The 26755-nt window shown below is 39.2% G+C and overlaps 1 protein-coding gene across 2 annotated transcripts in view; it reads right to left on the bottom strand.

Moving 5' to 3' along the window:
- kif21b (kinesin family member 21B) overlaps positions 1–26755 on the bottom strand; it is a 140952-nt gene that overhangs the window by 34827 nt on the left and 79370 nt on the right. For both annotated transcript variants that reach the window (XM_079843745.1, XM_079843744.1), the window contains exons 14-26: positions 26539–26727; positions 23307–23506; positions 22567–22674; positions 22172–22473; positions 16426–16579; positions 16075–16278; positions 15872–15973; positions 14031–14196; positions 13805–13865; positions 13667–13715; positions 13305–13504; positions 13117–13191; positions 10887–11000 (exon numbers count right to left, since the gene is read on the bottom strand). In XM_079843745.1, the coding sequence (XP_079699871.1) occupies positions 10887–11000; positions 13117–13191; positions 13305–13504; positions 13667–13715; positions 13805–13865; positions 14031–14196; positions 15872–15973; positions 16075–16278; positions 16426–16579; positions 22172–22473; positions 22567–22674; positions 23307–23506; positions 26539–26727 (1924 nt within the window). The remainder of the gene's footprint in view (positions 1–10886; positions 11001–13116; positions 13192–13304; positions 13505–13666; positions 13716–13804; positions 13866–14030; positions 14197–15871; positions 15974–16074; positions 16279–16425; positions 16580–22171; positions 22474–22566; positions 22675–23306; positions 23507–26538; positions 26728–26755) is intronic.

Genomic DNA, 26755 nt, shown 5'->3' with positions numbered 1-26755 from the left:
TTCCACTGGCCAAGGGGTCATATGCAGAAAGGGCCCTGGTGTTCATTTACTTTATCGCATGTCCTGAGGCTTTTGATGCCTCTTCCCCTATTGGCCTAGTCCATTATCCAATCTGCACAAGTCGATATGCACAAGAAGAGGAAGAAGATATTACTTGTGCATGGTGCTTGTACAGGTGTGCTGATGCAGCACAGAATTTGCGAATGATCTACTGAAACTCTCGCACTCAGGCAGAGATTAAAAGGAACCCACCACGTCTGAGGATGCAGAGCAACACGGGGCTTTTTAAACTTATTTATACCCACATAAATTGTTTAAAAGACTCTTTGCTGGAGACAGGCAGCACTTCTTCCTCTTGACAGCCTGTATGTGAATGAGATGGTCCCAATTAGGACCCACAGAGTTTCATAGCAGCTCCTAAAAGACACTTCAGATCTCTTCCTCACCAGTATGAAACACCGTCAAACCGCCCATCAGTACTTACAGCTTGTCAATCACTGAGACCGCAGCCAGACAAAGGCGAGGCAGGAACGGTTGCTCTCAGCCATGTTGGGACTCGTGTTATGATGTCACCATTTTGTGGTCTGTCTAATTGCTGACGGACTTGGCAGAACCATCACACGACACCTGTCATGGTCGCTCATATCACATCGAGGCGCGGACAATGTTTCGTCTTGGACGGCATCCACTAGCTTTTTCTGTTTCCCCCCAACAATAGTGTAGACAAGCTGGTGTGCAATTGAAAACCGCAATCTCCACATCCATCGTAACAGCACCACAGAGCCAACTGCAAATGGATGTAACGTTTACTGACAGCTGGCAAGCCGAATTTCTGGTGAGATTTATGATGGACCACTGCCACGGGCTAAACGAAGGTTTCTATCGCAAGAGATATATGCTAAGCACACATGTTGTTTTGACGGAGTAGAGGATTCGTCTATAAACTGCTCCAGAACTTCAGGAAACAAAAATAAAACTTAGAATCTCAAGGACTTGTACTTGAGGGACCAAGACAAGTAAAATGACTTTGGGGTTGATCTCTCATCTCTTGTCTTATTTCGGTCTTATTTTCCCTTGCTCCCCCCTTGGGCAGAGCGGAGGATGCATTATGTCAGTCATAACAGTGGGGGCGTTTTCAGCTCAGTACTGACCCCTCCTGGAAAGTGGAGAAGTCATTTCTCTGAGTAAACAGGTGGAAGTAATCTGTCAGAAGACAAACAAAATCAAAAGTAGGAATTACTTTTCAAGAATCACCTTTCTTTTTGGTGTCAGTTTTTGCTGCCGAGAAAATATTGCAACTCCAGTTGTGGCTGCCAATTAGCCCACATACAACCTGGCAGGGCTAAACAAGCCTTCCCTCCCCTAAAAAAATAATGAGGCTCTACCCCTTCAGGCTGACAGCGTTCCCAACCAGCCCAGTCTCGGAACGCTCTTTCCTGCCGGCCGAGCGAGACGGAAATGAAGCTGGAGTTTGGGATGAAGGGAAATTGGTCTCCTGTGGGCTGAGATCAGCCTCTGTCCGGCTCAGCGCCTGTGAAGTTCTAATGATGGTGGAGCCGTCAAAGCCTCTGAGCAGGCGCAGTCGCACAGAGGTGACAAGAGGATGGCTGATTAAAGAGGAAACTGGGACATCCCGGCTCTCTGAGGACAGATGAAACGCGAGAGGCTGCTGTTGGCACATTTGTGCTCTCTAAAGTGGAAAAAACTCCAGGGAGGTCTGGCCAACAGGAACTGCTGGTGATCGGGTTACAGACTAACATTGTGTGAGGGGTTTTAAACATTAGTAGCTTATGTCAATGTGTTAAAACGTTTAACTGAAACAGTGTTTACATATCATTAAAGTGCCCCTATTACGGTTTTGCGAATATTCCCTTTCATGTAGTGTGTAATATAGCGGTTTGTAAATGTAAACATTCTGTTGTAAAGTTGAAAATTCGAAAGTGCACGATAAAGTTATTAAAAAGAGAATAGACTCTGAAACTGCCTTAAGTCGTTTTGTATTTCGAATCCCACTAGGAATGACATTTGCGCAATGCCTGCCTATGTTGTACGTTGTTCACCTGAGTTCAATGCGGGATTCACAAAACGCTTGCTCTTGAAAGATGGGTCAGTACCAGTTTATTTGGACCAGCTTGCTCCTCTGAATCACAACCTGTAAGTATGAATAATTATTCATGTATATACTTTCTACCGGGTGTTCAAAATACGTAGTTATGCTTAGTTAAATTAGTTTCCGGCTAACCCACATTATTACTGTCTTACTGAAATACTTCTGTTCATCAGCTGTGGGCCACTATTACCTGTACTATTTGTCTGGCGTTGTTACTACTTTGGGTAAAGATGTATCAGTCATACATCCGTCATTCACGTTACTGCTGGGCTAACATATGCGCTGTTATTGATACAGTTCCCACATGTGCACCGCAATAAATTAGAAACACACACATGGGTTTGTTGATGGACATACACTTGTTAATGCTGATGGTGAGGAAATACATCTGCAACATCTCGTGACGTGCCTCAAAATGAGTAGCGTATCACTGAGAAACGTCCTGCTCAAGTCGTCCTTGCGATGGAGGTTCGGGTTTAATAACTAGCTCTTCCAATGTTTCATCATCTGACTTTCTCGGATTGAAATGGTAAAATCGACGCCATCGTTACTGTCCTTACAGGGTTTATAATCACTGAGCTCTAGGAAGCCTCCGGAGCTGAAGTACAGCTATGGTAATGGGTGTTTTGCTTCCGACGTGTGCTGTACGCAGTAGACCAATCACAACAGACTGGGCCGTCTGGTCAATCAAAGCAGGCTCGTGGAAAGGAGGGATTTAGAGAGACTGATTCATCGTCATTTGAGAATCATTGAAAAATGTGGCCATGTGCAATGTATATTATGAGAAAATTAAAGTGTTTTTTGACCTTTGATGCATGTAAACCTGTTGTAGGAGAAAATTAGGAGCCTAATAGGGGCACTTTAAAAATGTTTTATTGTATATTCAACTAGATTTTTCCATCGAAAAGAAAATATAAGTGGGGTTTGCCCATGCAAAACTCATCGCCATGATGTTAGGGTGTTCTAGTTGGTTTCCAGGGCATTGCTATGTGTTTGCTAACCAGGTCAAATTAAGACACCTCAAAGTTTTTAGATAAGGCTCAGGCTCCTTCCTTCAAAGATTTTCTGCATTCTTTTATTGCTCACCAGGCAATACACAGTTGGGAGTTGGTAATGGTGCAGTTCGGCTTAGCTCCAATAATGAGCACCAAACAATTTCTCCACACCATGCAGCTTAATGTTTTGCTCATTTGATAAATAGAGTGAATAAAGAAAAAAAATAATGCTAGCAATTTTAATTCTTACTGACAGTCAATCAAACAAACTCAATGCAGGTGTAGTGCGCCATGCTGTGCTTTAAACATTACTGCCAAAAACCAAAAATCAGTCTATGCACACACAGCCAGAAACTCATGCAAGCCCTGCAATACTAAAAACGCATGAAAAAGGAAACACTCCATTTCACATGAGTGCAAAAACCAAAACATTACAACAAATGACAACAGCAAATTTGAAAAATTCTAAGGAATGATGATCTAAAAACTAAACCTTCATGCAGCACATAACCAATGAGAAGTGAGCTCATGGTTTTGGACCCTTCCGCTGGGTTGAACGCAAAGAAATCAGATGCTCTGAGAAAAACATGGAGTGTGAAGGGGAAGGGGGGAAGGGGCATCCTGTTGCCTCTTCTCCAAGTCTCCTCAGAAGAGAAGACGAGCATGAGGAGGTCAGGATATGGAGGTTCTGTGCTTTACATGGATAAGCGAAGAGGGGGGTTGTTATGAATGAACCTTATCTGAACATTCCCATAGCAGGATTTAGAGCAGACTGCTGCAGAGAATAAAAGCCTTCCCTACTGACTCATTCAGCTTCGAGCCGATCAAAGAGGGTGTTGATCTTAAGAAAAAAGAAAAACACTAAAAACGCTAATCCAAACTGCCCTAGATAAGATACTAAGACATCATAGCGTGAAGTTTATCATCATCATGCTGTTTTGTTTCATTCTGGAATAGTTTTTCATCACTGACTCACTTGGTGAACCAAAAGCCAGCTGTCTGTGATTCTCCCCTTAAACAGATTTGTCTCTCAAAGGAAATTTGGGGCCGAGTTGTTCCAAGCACTCCATGTTCCATCATAGAGCCATTAACTTCTAATGGGATAACGAGAACAACTCGAAAGAAACGAGAAAAATGCAATTGTTCTGTCAGGATAATGGGGTGCAGAGGAATCACAGTGTCGCTATATTGGATAAGAAAAGAGTAACATGCGAAATTGACCTGTGGGGTTTGTCTGAACCAATTCTTTGCAGCCTTTACAAAAGAGACCAGAAGAAACAAAAGTTCTTGACAAAAAAAAAATTAGATCAGTGGTGGTTCAAAGGACCAAAAGATGTACAAATTGCTGGACATGTTAACAAGTTCGGCTGGCATCGCTCTAGCCAATTTTCCAGACGATTTTTTTTATTTGTACGCTTCATTTACATAGTTGCTGAAGAATCACAAGACAGGGCATCTCTCAGCCAGTGGGTATTAACCCTGAGTTAATAGCCCTGCTGACTCAAACTACTTCTGCACTGCTTGAAATTATTGATCGGTTGGTAAGGCAGACTCTCATGGCCTTGGCAGTGACCAGTGAGGTTCTACTTTGTCAGATCTGGTTATTTTGACAATTTTTGAGAGAAAGGCAGTGGAGTTGGCTAGTGGGATGTAACCTTTTGATCCTAGTCCAGAGCTGTTGCAAGATTTAAATAGGGTTCGTAATAGGGCCTTCCCAACAGATCGGCAGGAAACAATCAATCCAATGATTTTGTGTCATAAGCTGACATTTAAGCAAGTTTTTCCTTCCTTTGAACCTTGAAGATCGTTAAAGCTATTCAAACAAGTCCATCCATAAGGTTCATTCAATTCTTACAGAGTTCACAGCACAGGACGCAAATGGAAAGGGTGCATGCATGCTCACGCCGTGACCACACCTGGTGGGGTGTGGCCCGGGCGGGGCCACCAGGCAACAGGAAACAGAATGACAGACAGAGATCTCTACCTGAACACCTCCGAGAGAGAGGAGTCGCTGTCATCCGACCTATAGGGCAGAACAGCAGTTGGGTTAGGGGAAGGTGGGAAGAGTCAGTAGAAGACAGAGAGGGAGGGGGAGGGTCCTTCCAGGGAGCAGGCGGGAACAGGGGGTGGGGCTGGAGCAAAAGGGGAGGAGTTAGCAGGAGGGTTATGCAGAGTTCATTGGGTGGGGTTACTGGAATAAGACTCCACTCCAAACCTTAGCTCTGATCCACCTTAACAAGCCTCACAGTGATGTATTCCCACAGCTCGTGTTTTAGTAATGGATACTGCATGTCTCAGTTCACTCGGCTGTTAAATCTGAACTGTTTTTATTGTGACTATCAAAGAAAAAAACATGACTCTAATAAAAAAGGCCAGCGTTTCAGTGAGACGTATTATCAATACAAGTTCCATTCATGCAGCATCTCCTATTGAAATTGCAACAACACTATAGTGCTCTAGGCTAAATGGCTCCCACTATTCACACAGACGATATACAAGTACATTCAAAGCCGCATGCGGCAGTCATCATTCACGCATTATTCTAAGTGCTACGGATGTGAAGATAATAAAATATGAATGATATATAAACAAATAGTTTTCATCCATCAATAGAAAGTGTTATGAAAATATTTAGTGATTATAATGGATATAATGAGGGGTAAAGTAGAATATTGGAAGTGGTGAATCTCTAAAACCAGGTTAGGTCACAGTATTAAGTTTTATCGGCAGTATCTGTGAGCAGTCGATTACAGACATATGTTTGTCAGCTTTTACAGCAATGAATTTATAATGGAAGCGTATGGGGCAGGACATTGTACTGGGATAACTTAAAATACATGACATTAAGGGCATAAGACTTAAATATTATACGTTTTATCATGAGACAAGTGACTAACTCACTAACCATGTCTGTGCAGATTTGCATTAAATGTTTTAACTCCTGTCATGACCATGTAAAACCCCATTAAGGTGCATGTAAAGATAATAGGGGTGGGTGATATGACCGATATGATCAATTTTATTTCACGTCGATACCGATATATCTCACAATACAGTTATTTTTGTTTTATATAAGGTTATAATAACATTTTTGATACCATTGAAATTTCTTATGACCATTTTCAATATCAAAAAAACTAATAGTAGCCTAAAAAAGCAAAGCTCAAGCTCACAGAAGACAAGTAAAAGGGATAAAGAAAGAGCAAAGAACAGAACGGACACAGTAGAACCGACACAAATGAAATAGACCTCCTTGAAAAACTTCAAGCACTACAAATACTACATAAAATTTATAAAGTAATTGACTGTATAAAAACCTATGCAAAGTCTTTACTGTGTGAATTAAATATACATTTATTCTTATTAAAGTGCTGTGCTGAGTCTTCGGGCCCTATTTTAACGATCTAGGCGCATGGTCTGAAGAGCATGTCGCAGGTGCACACAGGTCCGAATTCTTTTGCTAGTTTAATAGCGGGGAAAAAAACGGTCGCCGCATCTCATCTCCCATTTCCTTTAAAAGCCAGTTGCATTTGCACCATGGCAGATTCACTATTTACATGGCGGAATTTGCGAGCGGAAAGACTGAAAGCTTCTCCAGAGAGGAATCCTTTTATTTTTAATATTTAAAAATGTCTGTGTGCTGCTGCGCGTCCCTGTGTGTGCAATAAGCAGAGTGTACACGCGCTGTACACCCGCAAAAAGGCACATATTACTAACACACACTCTTTAAATAACACAGAAAATACTGCGCTATTGACTTTAGACCAGGTTTTTGTTGGTCAATGGTGCAGTGGTTTTCAGTTCCTCAAAATAGCAACGCACCAACAATGCGCCTGAACACACCTGGTTTTCAGACCAGCACGCCCATGGGTGAACAGATGGCGCGAGTGCATTAGCTATTTAACAACGTGGCGCAGGACGTGAAAATGATAACTGTGTCGGGCTGAAACTTACAAAAGACACTGGCGTCGCATTGCGTCTGGTGTATGATAGGGCCCAAAGAGTCAAAAGGAAAACAATATGAAACACTGGCAGTCCCTCAGATAAGCATCTGATTGGCTGAAATGTTAATAAAGTGTCAAGCATTAATCGCTACTTTCAAATAGAGATTCAGTCAAACTAGTAGTCCAGAAACTTACAACATGCACACACACTTTAATTAAGTAACATATTAATGAATGTGCAACCAACTGACTTTGATTCGCTGACACCAACACTGATTTGAATGTTGATGAAGGTCTATTAATATTGGCCTGCATGAATGTCTTGCGTCTGCTGTCCGGTTTTGTTATTCTGTGCTAACCCAAGCAAAGACTGAAAGGCTGTCAGGATTCCAACCTAATCAAGTCAGACCCGCCCACTGGGGACCAATCAGTAATCACTTGGAGAAGAGTCTTCCCGGGCTAAAATAATTAAGATTACTCAAGTTTATATACCGAGACTGACATGCACATTAACAGGTGAGATTATGAAAGTAAAGGCGCATCAGCAGACATGAGAATAGGATCTAATTAAGTTTTTTTTTTTTTTTTTAAAGGAGTGGCATGGAAAAAGTCCATTAGCACCACATCAGAGTTAATTCCCATATGATGACTGAGTGGTATGTTGGTACCGTATGTTGCTATGCAGTTATGGGTGGTTACCTATTGGTCCAAAGTCAAAAAGCCCACACCAAAGTCTCTGGTATTCTGGTCCCTAAATACTGTATGATTACATCAATACATGTTTAACCCTAGAAATTGACCAAATATTTAATATCTTTTAATAAAACCATTTAATTCCTTAATTCCATTTATTCCTCCCAAATCTTGTGCAGGTATGAGAGTCTCAGCAATGCCGGTTACATATTTGTTGGTCACAAGTTCTTATATTTTTGAATCACTACCCCAAGTCTTCATATGACCCCTATGCATTTTTAGCCTCACCATGACATTTTTTGTCAATAATAGTTTGGTCAATTATAATATTTAATACTTTGACACCTCATGGATTACTAAATTTTGCTAATTTTCATATTTTGTGTTGAAAAGGCCCATTTTTATTTTTTAAAAACTGTGGTTCTCAACCAGGGGGGCCTCAGCGAACTTCCATGGGGGTCACAGAATGACTTAAATTATTAGTTATTCTTATCAAGTGTTACTAATATTAAAATCATAAGAAATACTTAATTAAAATGCTAAAAAAAACATACAAGATATAAATTGCAACATATCAAGATCTAAGTCTACTTTGTTTTACCCACAACAATTGCTTTTATTTAGAACGTATGTATGTATGTATGTATGTATGTATGTTTTTTTTAATACTTTGAATAATAAATAATAATAATTTAAAGTCATCCTGTACCCCCCCTGTAAGTTTTGAATCTCCTGGAATCACCAAATGAATATTAATATTAATACAACTATAAAAATAAAAAAATAATAATTTTAAGTCATCCCGTGGCCCCCTTGAAACGGTTCGGTTTCACGGTTCGGTCACGGTTCGGTACGTACCTTGGTTTCGGTGTCACGGTTCGATAGGAGTTCGGTACAATAGAACAAATGGTCACACTTTAGTTTAGGGTCCAATTCCATCATTAACTAATATTAACTATGACTTTTGCCTCAATAAACCATTAATTACTGCTTATTAGTTAGTAAGGTACATGATCATTCACACCCCTTCGCATATGGCCTTCATAAAGAAAAAGTGTCTTACAAAATTTAAATCAATATATTGTTTTATGTGAATGAGCAGGCACAATCAGTTTGAAGCAAAAACACTAGGCAACAACACCCATTAGTCAAAAGTCTTGTGGACACATATCTATTGTGTGTTTTTTGGCCTTATTTCAGTGTCTTACATTTTTTGCTTTTTCAAAAACCACGGATAAACAAAAAAACAAGCATGTATTGTGCTGAATACAGAGTAATGACACTTTGCCATTAGTATGTTTATAAGCAACTGAAAAACGCACAAATGTCAGAGCATGTCAAAACGTCTGAAGGGCCCCAAAACTGTGCAGACCCTACGGGTCAAGGTTTAGGATAGGTAAGGGGTAGGATTAAGGATGTAGAATATGGTCATGCAGAATAAGGTATTAATATGTGCTTTATAAGTAATAATAAACAGTAATATATATGTGTGTTTGTGTGTGTGTGTGTGTGTGTGTGTGTTATATATATATATATATATATATATATATATGTGTGTGTTTTATATCCTTGTAATATGCCTGATAAAAAGCAACTACTTAATAGTGAGCATTGGACCGTAAACTAAAGTGTTACCGGAAAAAGCAATATATCCCCAATGCTAGGTTTCTTTTCGTTTATTTTGAACAGACAGTAGTGCAAATTACAGTTTGTTCCACCTGATATAGTTGGTACAGTACAGCCTCCTTTAGTGTATTAAGCACTAAGCAGTAAACAGAAGCTCATATTTTTTTGCAGGGCTGATAAAAAGCAAAAGGTATTTGGTCATAATCAGCTACAAATCTGAAAAGCATCTCATGTTATAAAAATACAAAAATAAGTAGAATAATGAAAAATAAAAACCGTGATGTTTGGGACGAATACATATACTGTTATATACTTTTTGTTTGTTTGTTTGTTTGTTTGTTTTGGATAGTGCAGGGCTTTCGAGTCAAAAAGTTTGAGAACCACTGATCTTCAATACTGTATCAAGTAGGTATGTCTAAACATTTGACTAGTAGTACACATTACTGAAACATTAAAACATTGCTGCATAATAAATTACACTTCAAATATATAAATACTAAAAAATAAAATCAATAACAGGATGCATTTTCTTGTATTTTTTGGTCATGCATTCTAGGATTTTTTGCTCATTTCAAGCCTAAGTGCTTATATTGTGCTTCCTTAATAAGCCAGCATGATCTGAGGTATCGCGCACACACAAACAAATGGTGCCGGGCGACAGGTTGAACCTAAGTTTAATACCGTCAGGGGTTTGCTCAAATCCCTAATTCTAAGTATGAGCTACAGTAATAGTGATGCTTGCCTTAGCATTCGGCACTAATTATGGTGATTTCACACGGAACACAAAATTACTGTGCTAAAGGTGGTTGAGTAACTACGAACAGGATGGCAACCCAAGCGTTGTAAACAAACTGCGGAATGATACAGCCTGGTAGAAATTGCATTAAGAGAAATCTACAGTCTGAGACGATATGTGTCCTACCCCACACTCACACACACACTAGGAGAGCGCAATATTCAAGGGGTTGGAAAAATAATGAGATAAATCCCTGACAGGCGCATCAAATTACCAATTTAGATCTCAATGGCAATATCAGACACTGCTGATTCAATTATGGGAGGAAAGTGCAAACAAAACCTATCTTCAGAGGGTGGAATAATTGGTTATCCTACCCTAATGTGCCCACTTGTGGTGTTATAATGAGAATTCACAGGAGCCGAAGAACTGACGGTAGCTTCTGCTGTCAGCTTTGAGTTATACTAACCATTCGACTGCAATTAGAGATCGATACTGCCGACGGCACGCGCAGGGTTAACGCTGAGCTACCAAACTAGTGGATTAAAATACTGCACTTGAAGTAACCTGACAGAAAGCAAAAGACATTTATTTGGAGCTAAAGGAGAAGAAACTAGTAAGGTGGAAAAGGGAAACGGGTAAATAAAATTAGAGAACATGTGGGCGGTTGCAAAATCCCATGCTCAGGTAATTGGACCCTATAAAGGGAAATCCTCCTCTTGTGAATTTTCTTATGTACCAAGATAGTTCATGCCGTCTGTGTGTGTTTGTGTGCAACTCACTTGTCGAGCGCCGAGCCCTGACTCTGGTTGCTCGTCAGGCGGGAAAAGACATTGCGGTCATTACGTGTTCGGAGCGGAGGGGAAGATGGAGGGGTGTAGCCAACATCTGGACTTCTGGCATAAAACAAACACACACACACACACACACACACAGATAAGAGGAAAGAGTATAACATACGGAACACTGAAACTTAATACAGTATTTCTGAACATATCAATTGCTACCCTGGTACACACTTCACCATTAAGTATTTTGTTGGTCTTCAGGTTATGTTCAGAATAGCATACCACCAAACATACATACTATTTCTGCAGTATATGTCAATGTCACATTATTAATTTGTTTTAGTTTTTTTGCCTAAAGCAACAGGAAGGCCTCACATAAAATGACAACAAAAATACAAATTAGGGTGTGATGAGATATTAAAACGTGAGGATATTCCTCGTTGAAGTGAAAAGCTGTCTTGCTATATCAGCATGATGGAGTTTAGTTTGTGGCAAAACCTTTTACAGTACTTGCATTATATTGTCTTTTATATTTTACCTCATACAGTAGGTAGTCAACCAAAATGCCTATAACCACCGCAGCGAGACTGCGGGGTTAAATACAGCCCAGTCACATGTGACACTTGTTCACAAAATTACCACCAGGTGGCACAAAGGTGGTTTGCAACATTGCTCAGTAAGGCTGTAATTGTGACATTACTTGTAAATGAAGATAAAATATATAAATTACTGGTAATAATAATAATAATAATTAGATATTATTAAAGGGTTCAAGCATTTAAGGCCTTTATGCCATTTATGCCGTTAGGGTTTGTCACCTATAATGTATTGCTGCATGTATTTCTGAAATGAGGAGATCTATCAAATGATATGAATATTGTGTGGATGTGTGAAACACCATGTGATAGCAGAGGCATAAAACTCGTTAGCGACAACTAGTGGCCGATTTCTTTCAAAATTCTTACAGACCTATAGGGCTATACGTCGAACATGCCCACCGAGTTTTGTTCCGATCAGCCTCCGTTAACCTTGTCTAATAGGTGTTCAAACTTTTTAGATAACCCAATGTCCTCATACACTATCATGGCACCTTAGACAAAGACAGTGCATGCCAATTTTCAAGTCAATCGGACTAACGGCCGGGTGGTTATAGCTACGTATTGTCATGTATAAGTTTCATTTTATAGCGCCACCAAGTGTCCAATCGCCGTAATTTTTTATCATGTGACCAAAGATCGAGCCAATACAGATGTGAACAAAGTTTAGTGAACAGCTCATTTCTTTCTTGAGTTCCGCCCATAACGAACATTTTGGTGCCCCCTAGCGACCGTGAATCAAAAGTCTGACTTTTTTTCAATAATTATGGAAACTCAAATTCCGTAGAATATTTCTGCACTGGTTTGGTTCCAATCAGGCGAAAAACCTAGGACTAGTTCACAAAAGTAGGTTTTTGACAAAATTCAAAATGGCGGAAAAAATTAACATGCGTTCCAAGTTTACTGTCTGCTTACATTCTACTGTACAGTACTCGCCAGTATTTTAGATTATTACACAAGGTGTGCTTAGTGCAATAAAATAAATAAAATGACAGAAAAGGTGGATCCCTAGGTGGAACAGTGATATAGCCTAGCTAGATGGTAACTCGTACTGCGTCCTCTAGAGCAGCGGTTCTCAAACCTGTCCTGGGGACCCCTCACCACTGCACATTTTGCATGTCTCCCTCATCTAACACACCTGATTCAATATTAATACACACAGCAAGACCTGAATTGGGTGTGCCTGATGAGGGAGACATACAAAAGGTGAAGCGGTGGGTCCCCAGGACAGGTTTGAGAACCACTGGGCATTACCCAAAGTGTCCTTTAGGATGCAGTTTCTCGTTCCCCTTCTCAGGGAACCATGGTTACATGCGTAACCCGAGATGTTTTTCATTGTTTGTCATATTTTCTCGGAACCCAACATCGTGTATCGTCTCATCTCATGAGCAAAGTGTATTGTGTAAGTGTAAACTATTCTTGAAAATATGTACATTGCAAAATAATTTTCTCTCACATTAGCAATAATATTGATGGCTGTCTATAGAATCAATGATGTATTATTTGTGTGATTTCCGTCTTTAGAAAGCAACATCTGAATTTTTGTTCTGAAACTTTCCCTGGCCCCAGTTTGAAACCCCAGCACATTCTGAAAACATTGTTTGTCAGATTCCCGCTGATGAACTTACCTATATGGCTGGCCTCGGTCATATGACTGCCTCCTTGTTAAGGGAGATGTGTCTGGCCCTCTGGACTGCCTTGGGCTAGAACATAAACATATAAACTGTGTTATGTTCTAAAAAACTGAATAATTGTGAGGGGAACGATAACAAAAGGCTGATGATTACACCTTATATTTTATTTGAGTTCCACTCACAAAGTGTGTCCTCTGATAGGCAGGCTGATGGTTCGAGACACCAGCTCTCTGGAGTAAGGATCTTTGAGGAGCAGGCCGTTCTCATGGATCTCTGATAGTGAGGCCAGGGACTTAGTGATACTCTTGGAGCTGAGGTCCATAATAGGGCCCAAATACTCAGCTGACACCGCCTTCATTTGTACAGAGAGCCGAGGCTCAACCTGTGAGAGGATACGCAGTGAATATTTCAACAAAAGACTACACTGCCACCTGCTGGTTATAACACACAAAACAGTAATGAAGCGCTGCTGAGCCATTTAATATAGTAATGTCTACTCGATCCACTATTCGATCAATGCTAAGACATCAAGTTTGAGTTGTACCTTCATCTTAAAGTCATCTTGACTCGCAGACAACTTCATTTGGGAGAAACTGTAGCAGAAAGACGAGCAGTGATCAAATTAAAACCCTGATAGATTATTTCATGATAAAGTGTATGTTGATGTGGAAAGTAGTCATACCCGCCCTCTGATGCCTGACTGAACTCAGACACCTCCTCATCTGTGCTTGCATAGCCATTCTCTGAGGAATATGGGAAACCAAAATGACTAATTAACACCATAATTCCACAGAAAATGTGGATCTACATTACTACAGTATGTCAGTTTGTCAGCTGCACATTTAAAAAGGAATAGGGAGGAAAATTTGTTATTTCTTTGTAAAAAACATTTTTAATGAATTATTCACCTTGCTGGACATTGTGGATTAGTGCATGTAGCTCAGGGATACACTCCGCCTTTTCCCTTAGAGCATCCAGGATCATGTGATTTTGGGAAGAGCCAATCACATCCGTCTGCCGCAGCTGACCCTCCAGTAGACGAATTTGAGCCTCTTTCTGAGCAACTTGCAAGCCCTTTATACACAAACACACCATCATACACTACCGTTCAAAAGTCTGGGGTCTGTAAGATTTTTAAATGTTTTTGAATGAAGTCTCGCCAATGCTGCATTTATTTGATTAAAAATACAGGAGAAAAAGCAGCAATATTATGAAATATAATTATACATTTGAAATAACTGTTTTCTATCGCAATATATTATTAAATGTAATTTATTCCTGTGATCAAAGCTGAATTTTCAGCATCATTACTCAGTCTTCAGTGTCACATGATCCTTCAGAAATCATTATAATATGCTGGTTTTAGCAGCATTGTTGAAAACAATTGTGCTGCTTAGTATTTTTATGGAAATCATGATAACTTTTTTCATGATTCTTTAATGAATAGAAAAGTTCAAAAGTAAAAGATATTACTGACCCCAGACTTTTGAACGATAGTGTATGTATTCGCTCTCTCTTTACGATTTCAATTATAACCGGAATATAATTTCTGTTTTACAATTTTATGTATTTATTCTTTATTTATGTAACATTTAATTATTTGAATTGGTGCATTACCTTAAAGGGGCTATATGCAACTTTTCCCCCAAAATAAACGTAACAATAGCCTTTTTGTTTTACCATTTATGACTCAAACATCTCCTGATGAGCATACTGACACCTTGTCCGCGCACAGTGGGTGCACCTATAAGCCTGTATCCTATTTTTCCTATTTTCTGTCGGGTCGTTTTTTTCCCGCGCTGTCTGCGGATGTGACGTCACCACCGCTGCGAGAGCGAGCAGAAAATAAGAGCAGTTCTGTCGCGAGTTTAAATTTCAGAAAAACGCATATAGCCCCTTTAAGGGATAGTTCACCCCAAAAACCCGCAAGACCTTCGTTCATCTTCAGGACACAAATAAAGATATTTTTGATAAAATCTGAGAGCTTCCAGTCCCTCCATTGACAGCTACACAACTACCACTTTTGGACCTCATTGGTTCTTGTTGAAGCTCAAACGTGCTGCGTAACACAAGAATGAACCTCATTGGTTCTCGCTGAAGCTCAAACGTGCTGCGTAACACGAGAATTAACCTCATTGGTTCTTGTTGAAGCTCAAACGTGCTGCGTAACGCGAGAATGAACCTCATTGGTTCTCGCTGAAGCTCAAACGTGCTGCGTAACACGAGAATTAACCTCATTGGTTCTAGTTGAAGCTCAAACGTGCTGCGTAACGCGAGAATGAACCTCATTGGTTCTTGCTGAAGCTCAAGCGTGCTGCATAACACAAGAATGAACCTCATTGGTTCTCGCTGAAGCTCAAATGTGCTGCGTGACAAAAGAATTAACCTCATTGGTTCTCGCTGAAGCTCAAACGTGCTGCGTAACACGAGAATGAACCTTATTGGTTCTAGTTGAAGCTTAAACGTGCTGCGTAACACGAGAATGAACTTAATTGGTTCTTGCTGAAGCTCAAGCGTGCTGCATAACACAAGAATGAACCTCATTGGTACTCACACAACAGAGAGCAGAAAAACAAAGACAGAAAGCTCTCAGATATCATCAAAAAGATCTTCATTTGTGTTCCGAAGAGGAGTAATTAATGACAGAATTTTCATTTTTGGGTGAACTATCCCTTTAATACTAATTTCTTACTCTGGATGACCCTAAATTATAACAACAGCTTTGTTGGATATGTCTGCCTGGATTTACCTTGTCAATAGAGGCTTTGAGGAAGTAGTCCAGCAGAGAACGAGCTTCAGCCAGCGAGCAGGAACTGATGACCACCGAGGTGTCCACTGAGTCCAGCTCATCCTAAAGCAATGAGTTTACCAATCACTAAACACCCTTATTCAATTACATACATGCAACCATATCGACATCAATAAGCAAGCAGTCACATGAGATGATATTACCTTGGTCTCCTCGATCTGTACGATGGTGGCCTGGCAGTCTGACAGACTGTCGCTGATATAGTCAATGTTGGCATTGAGAACCTCGATCTCCTCGTTCATCTCCTGAAGCACTCTCTCCTCCTCATCCTCTCGGAAGCCCTCGTTCAGTAACTTTTCTCTCTTGCGCAACAGCGCCTCCTGCTGCATGGACAGCTCCTCGCGTTTCTGAAGCCACATTACAACACAGTTTGATCAATTAAAAATCTGTTATACGCACAGTTGTTAATTTACAACTATACAACAAAAGAGCACAGGGTTTCAGGAAGATCACAAATACACAATGTACAAACGAAGAAAAATAAATGAAAAAACCTTAATGAGGCGATCCATATCAGCTTCCACGTTAGTGATGGTCATTCTCTGCATCACAATATCCATGATCCTCCTCTCCAGAGACTGCCACTTCTGACGGGCTGTCTTTGAGAAACTTGCGCTCGTACCCTTTCGCTGGAACTTTTTTCTGCTACTGAAAACAAATAGACTAAAGTTTAAATTGGGATGCAAACATTTTTCTTGTAACAAATGTCACCTAATTACGGTGGAAGCTTGTTTACGCCACTGAATAAAAAATATAAAAGGTAATTGCGACTTTTTATCTCACAATTTTGACTCTCTGAGTTTACATCTTGCAAGTAAATAGTCAAAATAATCTTTTAAAGGTTTTATTCTGTGGCAGAAACAAGCTTCCATACCTAATAGATCAAAGATTAACCATTAAATAATTCTTACATTATCCTTTAAATTAAAAAATGAAACTGAATTCAAAATACTCTTAACTTCCATTATGTGATGCATTTCTGACTAAAAAAACATTGGAAATATTCTAATAAATATTCTCATAAATGTAAGAAAGGATTTTATCCTTTGGGATTTGTTTGGATTGACATAACTGGTTGGTATTATTATTATTATATATCATATTATTATTATAAAAAGTATAATGTATTTATTTGTGAATAAATATGTTGTTAAGTTAGTTAAGTTGTAAAGTATCAAATGTGACAGTAAAGACACTATAATGTTACAAAAAAATTCTACTTCAAATACATGTGACCCACCATATATAGTCTGGCAAAATGAGTTGCAATTGTTGACTCAAAAACTACAATTGTTTTTGGCAATAAAAACTCTTTATTGCTCCATCACGTTCAACACTGTCGCCTCTCCTCTCATAGGATGCCAGACTGAACAGCCTTAAAGGAACATTCCACTTTTTTTTTCTTTTTTTTTTAAATAGGCTCATTTTCCAACTCCCCTAGAGTTGAACAGTTGAGTTTTACCGTTTTTGAATCCATTCAGCCGATCTCTGGGTCTGGCGGTAGCACTTTTAGCATAGCTTAGCATAGATCATTGAATCTGATTAGACCGTTAGCATCTCACTCAAAAATGACCAAAGAGTTTCAATATTTTCCTATTTAAAACTTGACTTTTCTGTAGTTGGACTCTGTTGCTTCAAGCGCATCATCCTGTGCACGGGATGCGCATACGCGCCGCTCTCTATTGGAACCGTTAGTATTATAATACCTTTACGCTATGAAAGATTATTAATAGCCTATCTATAATATGTTGCTGCCTCATTAAAAAGCTGCGTTATACATTTAAAATAAATGTCTTTTAATTTCTTAGTATAGGCCCTATATCTATAAATATATTTACTTGTTTTTCATTAATGTATTTTAAAGCATTTTACCAGATTTAGAGCAACACTTTTTTTTAGCATTGTTGGGATGAGTAAAATTTACACGTGGTTTCAACAACCAGATGCATTTAGACTTCAGTTTTGACTGTAATGCGGCCCAGACCACCTCCTGAAGTGTTTTTACTTTTAGTTTTTACTTTAGTGCATTTGTTCTAAATACTCCTGTTGTCTTCTGTGCCCAGACTTAAGTTTTGTTTGATACATTCAAGAAGCGTATTTTCTTTGAGCAGGTAAAATTAAAGGTTCAGTTAATATATGTGACTGCTTGTATTTATTGACAAAATTATACATGAGGATGCAGTGCATCGTCAATGCATTGTGATGCATCGTGATATCGAATTGAACTGAATCGATGGCATGATAATCGTAATCGAACCGTGAGACTAGGTTCGCAGAAAATTACAGAAAATGTACAAATAAAGATACTTTTAGATGTTTATATGATATTTGGAGCACTGGGATTGCTAGACAAGGGCTTAATGAAACAATTTTTTTGTGAAAACATTTTTCACTTGTTTTGCCTCTAGCTCGAAATGATGCTGTGCACATTTCGACTCATTTTACCAGCACGGTTCACAAATGTTGTTTATTTGAAGCAGCATGACTGTTTTCAACAGATCAGAAATGTTTCTTGAGCAGCAAATCATCATATTAGAATGATTTCATCATGTGACACTGAAGACTGGAGTAATGATGCTTTGATCACAGGAACAAAGTACATTTTAAAATAGAACCCAAATAATAATAATAATAATCTTTATTTCATATAGCGACTTTAAAAAGAGAATCTCAAAGTGGATAATCTCATAGACAGATAAAAAGCACAAGATACATATAACAAAATAAAAATCACATAAAAGCCATTCTGAAAAAAATGTGTTTTAAGAGCAGATTTAAAAACAGTAAGAGAATCCGCCTGTCTGATCATCATCGGAAGAGAATTCCAAAGTTTAGGTGCACAAGTGGAGAAGGCCCGGTCACCCATAGAGCGTAGACGGGTAGAAGGAACAACTAAAAGACCCGCATCAGAGGAGCGGAGATTACGTCTAGGCGTGTAAGCAGTTAAAAGTTTGGATAAGTAATGAGGCGCCAAGCCATGAAGAGCCTTGTAAATCAGCATGAGAATTTTAAAATCAATCTGAAACCAGACAGGAAGCCAGTGCAGTGACTCTAAAACTGGAGTGGTGTGTTCACTAGTCCTGGTCCGTGTGAGAATTCTAGCGGCCGAATTTTGTACTGACTGTAATTTATTTAAGGTAGTTTTAGAGACCCTAGCCAGAAGAGCATTGCAATAATCAATGCGAGAAAATACGAAAGTATTAATAAATTGAGGTGAAAAAAAGAATTTTTTAACTGTATTTTGGACCTGAGGGTCAAATGATAATTTTTTGTCAAATATCACCCCCCAGTTTTTTTATTTAGTTTGAAACTCCAGAGTAGGGATGCACCGAATCCAGATTTTTGGGGTTCGGCCGAATACCGAATCCACTGGTCAAGATTCGGCCGAATCCGAATCCGAATACCGAATCCTACTCCCATCCGCAGTCCATTATCAAAGTAAACACATTAATGAAGTTAACAACGTCCACAGCAGTGTAGGGATGCCATTAACTGTTTTGGTCAAGTTTACTAAAGTAAACATTGTCGTGTATGTTCTTCTCGACGCTATTTCATGATGGTTTATAGAAAAATTACCCCGAGTCGTCCTCTGTTGTTTCAAAGAACAACCCAACGGAGAGCGCAGGAGGCGCGCGCTAGGGTTGTGCCGACATCAAGATGGAGCGCCACCATCGTGATGATGCCACGCCCCCGTTGCGAGTCTGACAGCGTATTAGTTAAACTAAAAACTTAGCAGGGATTGCTCTGTAAATTAAATTGAGAATGTAACTAATGCATATATGCTATTTTAAATACTGTAGTCTATGCCAGATATATAGCCTACATTTTGAAATCATTTGAGGCTGAAACATCCATAAGCATGCGTGTTTATTTTAGCACTTCCGTCAGTGAAACAACACACTACAGCCTATAAAACATCTAAACGATTATCAGTAAATAATGGTAACCTCAAGAATATATGAAAATTAAATATTAGTTAGAAAAATATTTGATTCATACTATTTCCCCGCAAAGATGTGTCATATACCGCTCTGCGCTTTGAGAGGAATGGCACACTGAATAGACACCTTCTTGAATATCTTTGTCATCATATGTTCTACTGATGTTGCAAAGCAACACTTGTTGTAAAAGGTCTGAAGAGTGGATTTTATTTTCCACAGGGTCAAGACATTTAGACAATGTTTGATTATTCACTGCCAGAGAAAACGAAACTAAAATCACCGGCGTGTGTGTGTGTGAAATGCGCTATTCAAATAAACCAAACTTGACGCGCCTTACCAAGTTTAATAACAAGAACAAACTGTGTTAAATAAAATTTGAAGTAAAAGGCTATTCGTCTTACAGTGTTTTTTATACTTTCCCACAGTAAAGGATGTGAAGTTATAATAGACTTAATTATAAGCAAACGAAAGGAAGAAACGTTTATAATCCCCTGCGAACATGGGTGCGACGCAAGTGAAGATTTGGGAAAAGAAACGAGATGTCCATGTCCATTGGGATAAAATGGACTAGGCCTATTGTTCAAATTCACGGAAAATCGAGTGACCAGATACAGATCGCAAAACAGAATTAAAAAGAGCTCTCTGACCATTATTTCCTTTCTAGGCTAAACAAAGCTTTGTGTTTCACTCCTGTGGTATTATTCACGTGAAACAGCATTCACATACACAACACTGGGTTAGTAAAATAACAAAGTTATTTTTTTAAAGTAGAAAATAGTATTTATGTTAAGAGATATATTAATAAAAAGAGCTCAACTCTTAAGTGGAAGGAACCTATTTTTCCCCCTCCCGTGCAACCTAGCGGATGAATCATTATTTGGGTTAGTAAAAATAACGAAATGATGGTTTTAAGAGAATAGTATGTGTAAAGATATATAGTAGCCTATATTATCTACCTATTTACCTAATTCCGGTTCTTCAAGCTTACGGATTCAGTGTATTTTCGTTTTTCTCATCTTAATTTGGTAATTATTTAAGTGAAAAATATTTAGTGTAGGCCTATTTTATTAATTTTATTTATATTTTATCTGATCTATAGATCTATAGGCTGTTTGCAAGGTAAAATAAAATACATTTTGGCTGCTGTCTGTAGATTCCTTCATACACAACTCGTATTCTCTCGGATGTTTCATATGCAAATGTTATAACAGCGGCTGTTGTTTAGGGTCCTTGTCATCACGAGACAAATCGGGATTGCAAATTGAACGCGTAGCTCAACTTGAATCACCTTCTTTTGACTTAAAGTATACTGCCACGTTTTCTGTTCATGAGTTCCATTTTCACTTTCAACAGCGGCGTCATTACGTTCGACCAGCGGGGCGCGCATAGTGCAAGCCTAGTGTTCGGGTTCGGTGGGAAAAAATTCTGAGGTTCGGCAGAAACCGAACCCAGTCAAAAAGCCCAATATTCGGCCGAATCCGAACCCGAACCCTGGATTCGGTGCATCCCTACTCCAGAGTAGAGCCGTCAATTTTTAGAGCAAAATGACTGGATTTATTGATTTGCTGGGGTAAACCGATAAGCATTACCTCTGTTTTATCACTATTTAGACACAGAAAGTTTTGCCACATCCAGATTTTTACCTCAGATATGCAGTTTTCCAGAAAGCTTATGGCTGCATTATCATCCGGTTTTGTGTGAATGTAAATCTGGGTGTCATCTGCATAAAAATGGAACTTAAGACCGAGGGATCGTAAAAGCTGGCCAAGAAGATAGATGTACATGCTAAAAAGAAGGGGGCTCAAAATTGAACCCTGTGGTACGCCAAATTGAACTGAACCAACTTTAGACTGACGTCCATCAAGGGAGATAAACTGGTGCCGATCTAACAGATATGACTTGAACCAGTTTAATACAGTGTCCGCAAGCCCAAAGATGGTTTTCAGGCGAGTGAGTAACAGAGGGTGATCCACAGTGTCGAACGCTGCACTAAGATCGAGAAGGATCAATATTGAAAGACAGCCAGAGACCGTAGCAATCAGTAAGTCATTAGTAACCTTAACTAACGCCGTTTCAGTGCTGTGGAGTTTGCGGAAACCAGATTGGAGCGGTTCAAAGAGAATGTTCGCAGTGAGATGAGTGTGCAATTGGGAAATAGAATAGATAGAACACAGCTATTTTGAATTGTAATTATATTTGACAATATTACTGTATTTTTAATCAAATAAATGCAGCCTTGGTGAGCAGAAGAGACTTCTTTGAAAGCATTTATTGAGTCGTAGGTTTGTGACTCACTGACCTGGCCAGGTTTCCTCCAGTCCCATGGCTCTCGTTCTCTCCCAGGTATCCATTCACTTTGGTATTCCACTGCCGTATGATGCTGGAAACAGAGCGTGTGGATTCCGGTTCGGAGGAGGTTGTTGTGGTGCTGGTGGTCAGCTCTGCTCCGGAGTCCACGCTGGTGAGTCTGCGGGCCACGCGTCCGGCCACGCGCTCCGACATGGGCTTGGCCATCCGTCTCAGAGCCGTCACTTCCTGTGTCTTCCTCCGCAACACGATCTCCTGCTGACGCTTCTGGGACTCCAAAGCACGGATCTGATACTGATGGAGCACGCAGAGCGAGAATAAATACTTTATACACCATGATAATAAACAACTGGTAGAACTCATTATCAATTGTTAAATCACACAAACCTCTTGTCGTCGCTGCTCTTTCTTCAGTTGTGCGATTTCTCTGTTCCTCTTCGCATCAATCACCCTCCTCCTTTGCTGCTCCTCCTTCATCTGCTTCATTAGCGCCACCTAGGTGGAATGATAAACGGCAGTGTCTAATGGTTAAAAAAAGTAGTTTGGTGTTCCAAAGCATAGCACATTTCCATTATACAATAATATTGCTTCTGAGTAATATTAAGTTGTTTTGGATTTTTAAATCAATTGTGTGTACAAATTTCTTAACTTTTGACTGGACTGTCAAATATGTGAAAATGGAAATGTTCAAATGTTGATGTTCAAACAGCATTTATTTGAAATATAAAAATCTTCTGTAACACTAGAAATGTCTTTACTGTCACTTTTGATGAATTTAATGCATCTATGCTGAATAAATGTCATAGTGACCCCAACATTTTGTATGTTAGTGTATCTAGGTGTAGCCACTCACAACACGCTCAAAGTAAGCCCTTTCCCCGATACCAGCATGCATACTTTTAGTACGCAAACTAGGACACAGTCTATGCTTAAGGGATCATTTACTTTCATCAAAAGATTCTACAGTCATGGGAAAAGTGGTGCTTTTTTAAGTACAGTCTTAGAATAAAAAGCTGGCACTGTCTTCAATTACAGTCAGTCATCTCTATAGTTGATGAAACCATTGAAACGTTGTGTTGTTTTATCTCCTGATGGCCTCTAGGGGGTGGTGTGCTCCTAAAAATCACCTTCGCTTTCTTCATCTCGGCCACTTCAGACTGCAGTTTCTTGAGCTCTCTCTCGTAGCGGCTCTGGTTCTTCAGCAGGCGAGCGTGTTCCTTCTGAGCGGCCTGCAGCTTCAGCAGATCTCGGTTCATCTCCTTCAGACGCTTCTCGTAGTCCGATTTGATCTTACAGGCTTTCTCTTCAGTGTAGTTCTCCATGGACACTAAAATTATAAAGAAAATGGTGGAAGAATTGTTTACTGGGATTATTACTGCGCTTTACTGTACGCAATGCAAATATTACTCATATTACAACTTGCATTTGACGGCTACATACATCATCAAGGATGTCTTATTTCAGAAAAGTATCCATTATAAAATGCAGTGTTGGGCAAGTTACTGAAAATGAGTAGTTAGATACAGTTACTAGTTACTTCTTTTAAAAGTAACTGAATTACTTCACCAATTACTGTATATCACAAGTAATTAGTTACTAGGGAAAGTAACTTTTAAGTTACTTTTATGTAAATATGAACAGTACTGAACAATCAAACAATAAACAATTTTTCATTAAACATTTCAGGCGAAACTGGAAAAGTGTAAATACACCTGGTTGTTTAAACCACATATGTAAATTTTACTCCTGGCAAATTGTTAAAAAATAAAGTGTGAGAACGTGTTATAGGCTATGACATGTTGTAGTCATACCGCAAATGAGTAGCAAGCCACACTCAAACTGCCGCAAGTGAAGTCTCAGATCCTCAAAAACACAATCATCTTCATTAAAACTAATGAGACCAAATGATCTCATCAGTGCTTAGGTCGCTCTCTCATATTGCGGTCTTTGATCTTGAAATGAGCTGATGAATAAAATGCAGCTCATATCTGTTGCTTTCGTTGACGTGAACTCCGTTAAATGTGCATATAGTGCGGGAATTGAAGATCGGATTTATAATCATTTTGCGGAGAGGTGTAAGGTAAGACAACCTGCATGTTTTTTTGTTTTTTTTGTGTAGCCCGTTTCGTTTGCGAGCGCCTACGATCAGCCTACCTCAACTACCTCAAAAATGCCTTTTTACTGTGGTGGTGGTGATAGTAGGCTAAACGTTTAAACTAACATTGTGATGCTTGAAGTGTTTTATATCTATGGATTTTATTATAGGCAAGACAAGTCAAGTGTTGATTTGAGAGGCTAAAGCATTGGGTTAACTCACTGTCTGCCGGTCGTCACTTTAAAAACAAAAAACTTTAATTTAACAAAAAAATGCTCCAAACATTTTTCTAAATAAACGTAAAAAAGAAACGAATATAACAAAATATAACTACTTTGACATTAAAAACAAAACTGAACTATTTTAATGGCTGCAACAATTTGTAATAGGGAGGATAAAATAATAATAATAATAATTCGGGTTTGGTTTCTGACACATGCTGTAAGTGGTCGACCAATCACAACAGACTGGGCAGTCTGACCAATCAGAGCAGAGCAGGCTCTCAGAAAGGAGGAATTTTGAGAAACTGATCAAACCGTTTCAGATACTGTGAGAAAAGAGCTGAAGCTGCAATGTATATAATAAGGAAATTAAAGTGTTTTTGACCTTGTAAACCTATTGTAAGAGATTTAAAAACAAAATTAGCAACCTTTAAAATAGCATAACGGGGCACTTTAAATACTGCAGTTTTGTCCTAAAATACAAATTTTATTCTTGTAACTTTGTTTTTCATTAATTTTGACTTAATTCTCATAAAACACTGCCAAATTACAAACACAAATCCATTATAAACAGGATTTAAAGTTAACTTTTTCACTCACCAGCCAAATACTAAATTTAAGGTACCAGCTATTCAGAACTTCTACTAGCCAAAACAAAAATATCAGAAATAAACCAGATTATCAAAGTCACAGCTTAGATTTAAATATATTTATTATTAAATCTGATTCTGAATCGTTGTATTCACAGTCACAGTCAATCACTGTTTGCGAATACCATTCAAATAAAATAAAATGGAAATGAAAACAAAATTCTCTGTGACTTCTGTTATAATTAGCTGCATGTAGTAATAAAGACGCTAGGGCACTTTTTGCCCATAAGTCTTGGACATGCTGCATTTATGAAAACGTGTTGGATAAAAGTAGTCGCCTAGGGCTCTGGCGGACATCTCACAGGCAGGTTTATCGCACACCGCTCGCGTCTTTCTGTACTCGCGTTCTCAATTTCAAGGCAGCAGTCCAAAACATTGAATCTAATCACAATACAGGCAAGAGTTTACTTCAAGAATGAACAAAGTGGTGTCAATGATTTTGAAGCTATTTAAAAAAACAGCGCAAACGGAAAGAGAAAGTGCGATCTATTATTTCTCTATGAAGCATATTTATTCAAGCTACAAAAACAAACTTGTTACTGAAAAATGCACGACACATTCTCCTTGGGTGAAGTCAGTCCGTACGTATATTTGTCGTAAATCGTTGTATTTTAATGGAAAACTGTGAGTGACGATGATTTTGAGTCGTAGTTCTGTGCCGCCAGTGTGTGTACGGTCATAGTAGTGTTGTCAAAAGTATCGACCGCGATACTAAGTTGGTACTGAAATTTTAAAAATATGACGGTTTGAGCGCTGTTGAGCTGGAATCATAAACACCTCTGACTGGCCATTGTGCTCATGCGCTCATCGGATGTGTCTGTGATTGGCTACAATGATCAACGCACGGGAGCGTTTGAAAACACGAGGAAGTGTTTGAAAGTGTTTTGAAAGCGGGAGCAGGAGAGCATCTGAAAGCACAAGCAGGCCTGCATTCAAACGCTCCCGTGTGTATCGGTGTAAGCGCTCTGTGAAAAGCGTCATTGATGTATATTTACAACATGTTTTTGAAGCGCTGGTTATTGTAGCCAATCACATGCATATTTGATGAGCACAATGGCCAGTCAGAGGTGTTTACGATTCCACTCAACAGCGTTCAAAGCGTCACATTTTTAACATTTCAGTGCTGCGTTTCTCTCAGTTTTACGCTTTATTTTTCTAATGTTTGTGGCTTCTTTTAGAGGAAATGCTCTGACAGCGATGCCATGCAAAGTGATAGAACAAAATGTATTAATCATAACCCGCCAAATTGGCCAGTGTGTTGATATGCGTTACCCGCCACAGTGGAATTTCATACGCATCTGGCATGTTGGCGGTGTTAATTTCAAACCCTGATCATAAATAAATGACAAAAATTATGTCTCCACAAATAAATGTGAATGTGGCAGATGCTCACTGAGGTTGTGCAGCACGCGGTCTCTCTCCAGCTGTGTGTCTCTGATCTTGTTCTGAAGTAGAATCAGTTTCTCCTCATACTGGCTCTTCAGCGTGAGGAGCCGCCGCTGGCTGTTCTCCAGCTCATCGATGAGCCTCTGCTTGATCTCGATCTCGCACGTCAGGTCTGCAAGATCGGCCTGCAAGTTCACTGTGAGAGGAGGAGCCACGGGTTAAAA

Source organism: Gobio gobio (genome assembly GCF_949357685.1).
Source record: "Gobio gobio genome assembly, chromosome: 19".
NCBI lineage: Eukaryota > Metazoa > Chordata > Actinopteri > Cypriniformes > Gobionidae > Gobio > Gobio gobio.
Note: the sequence above shows the minus strand (reverse complement) of the source record. Positions and strands in the feature narration are given on the sequence as shown.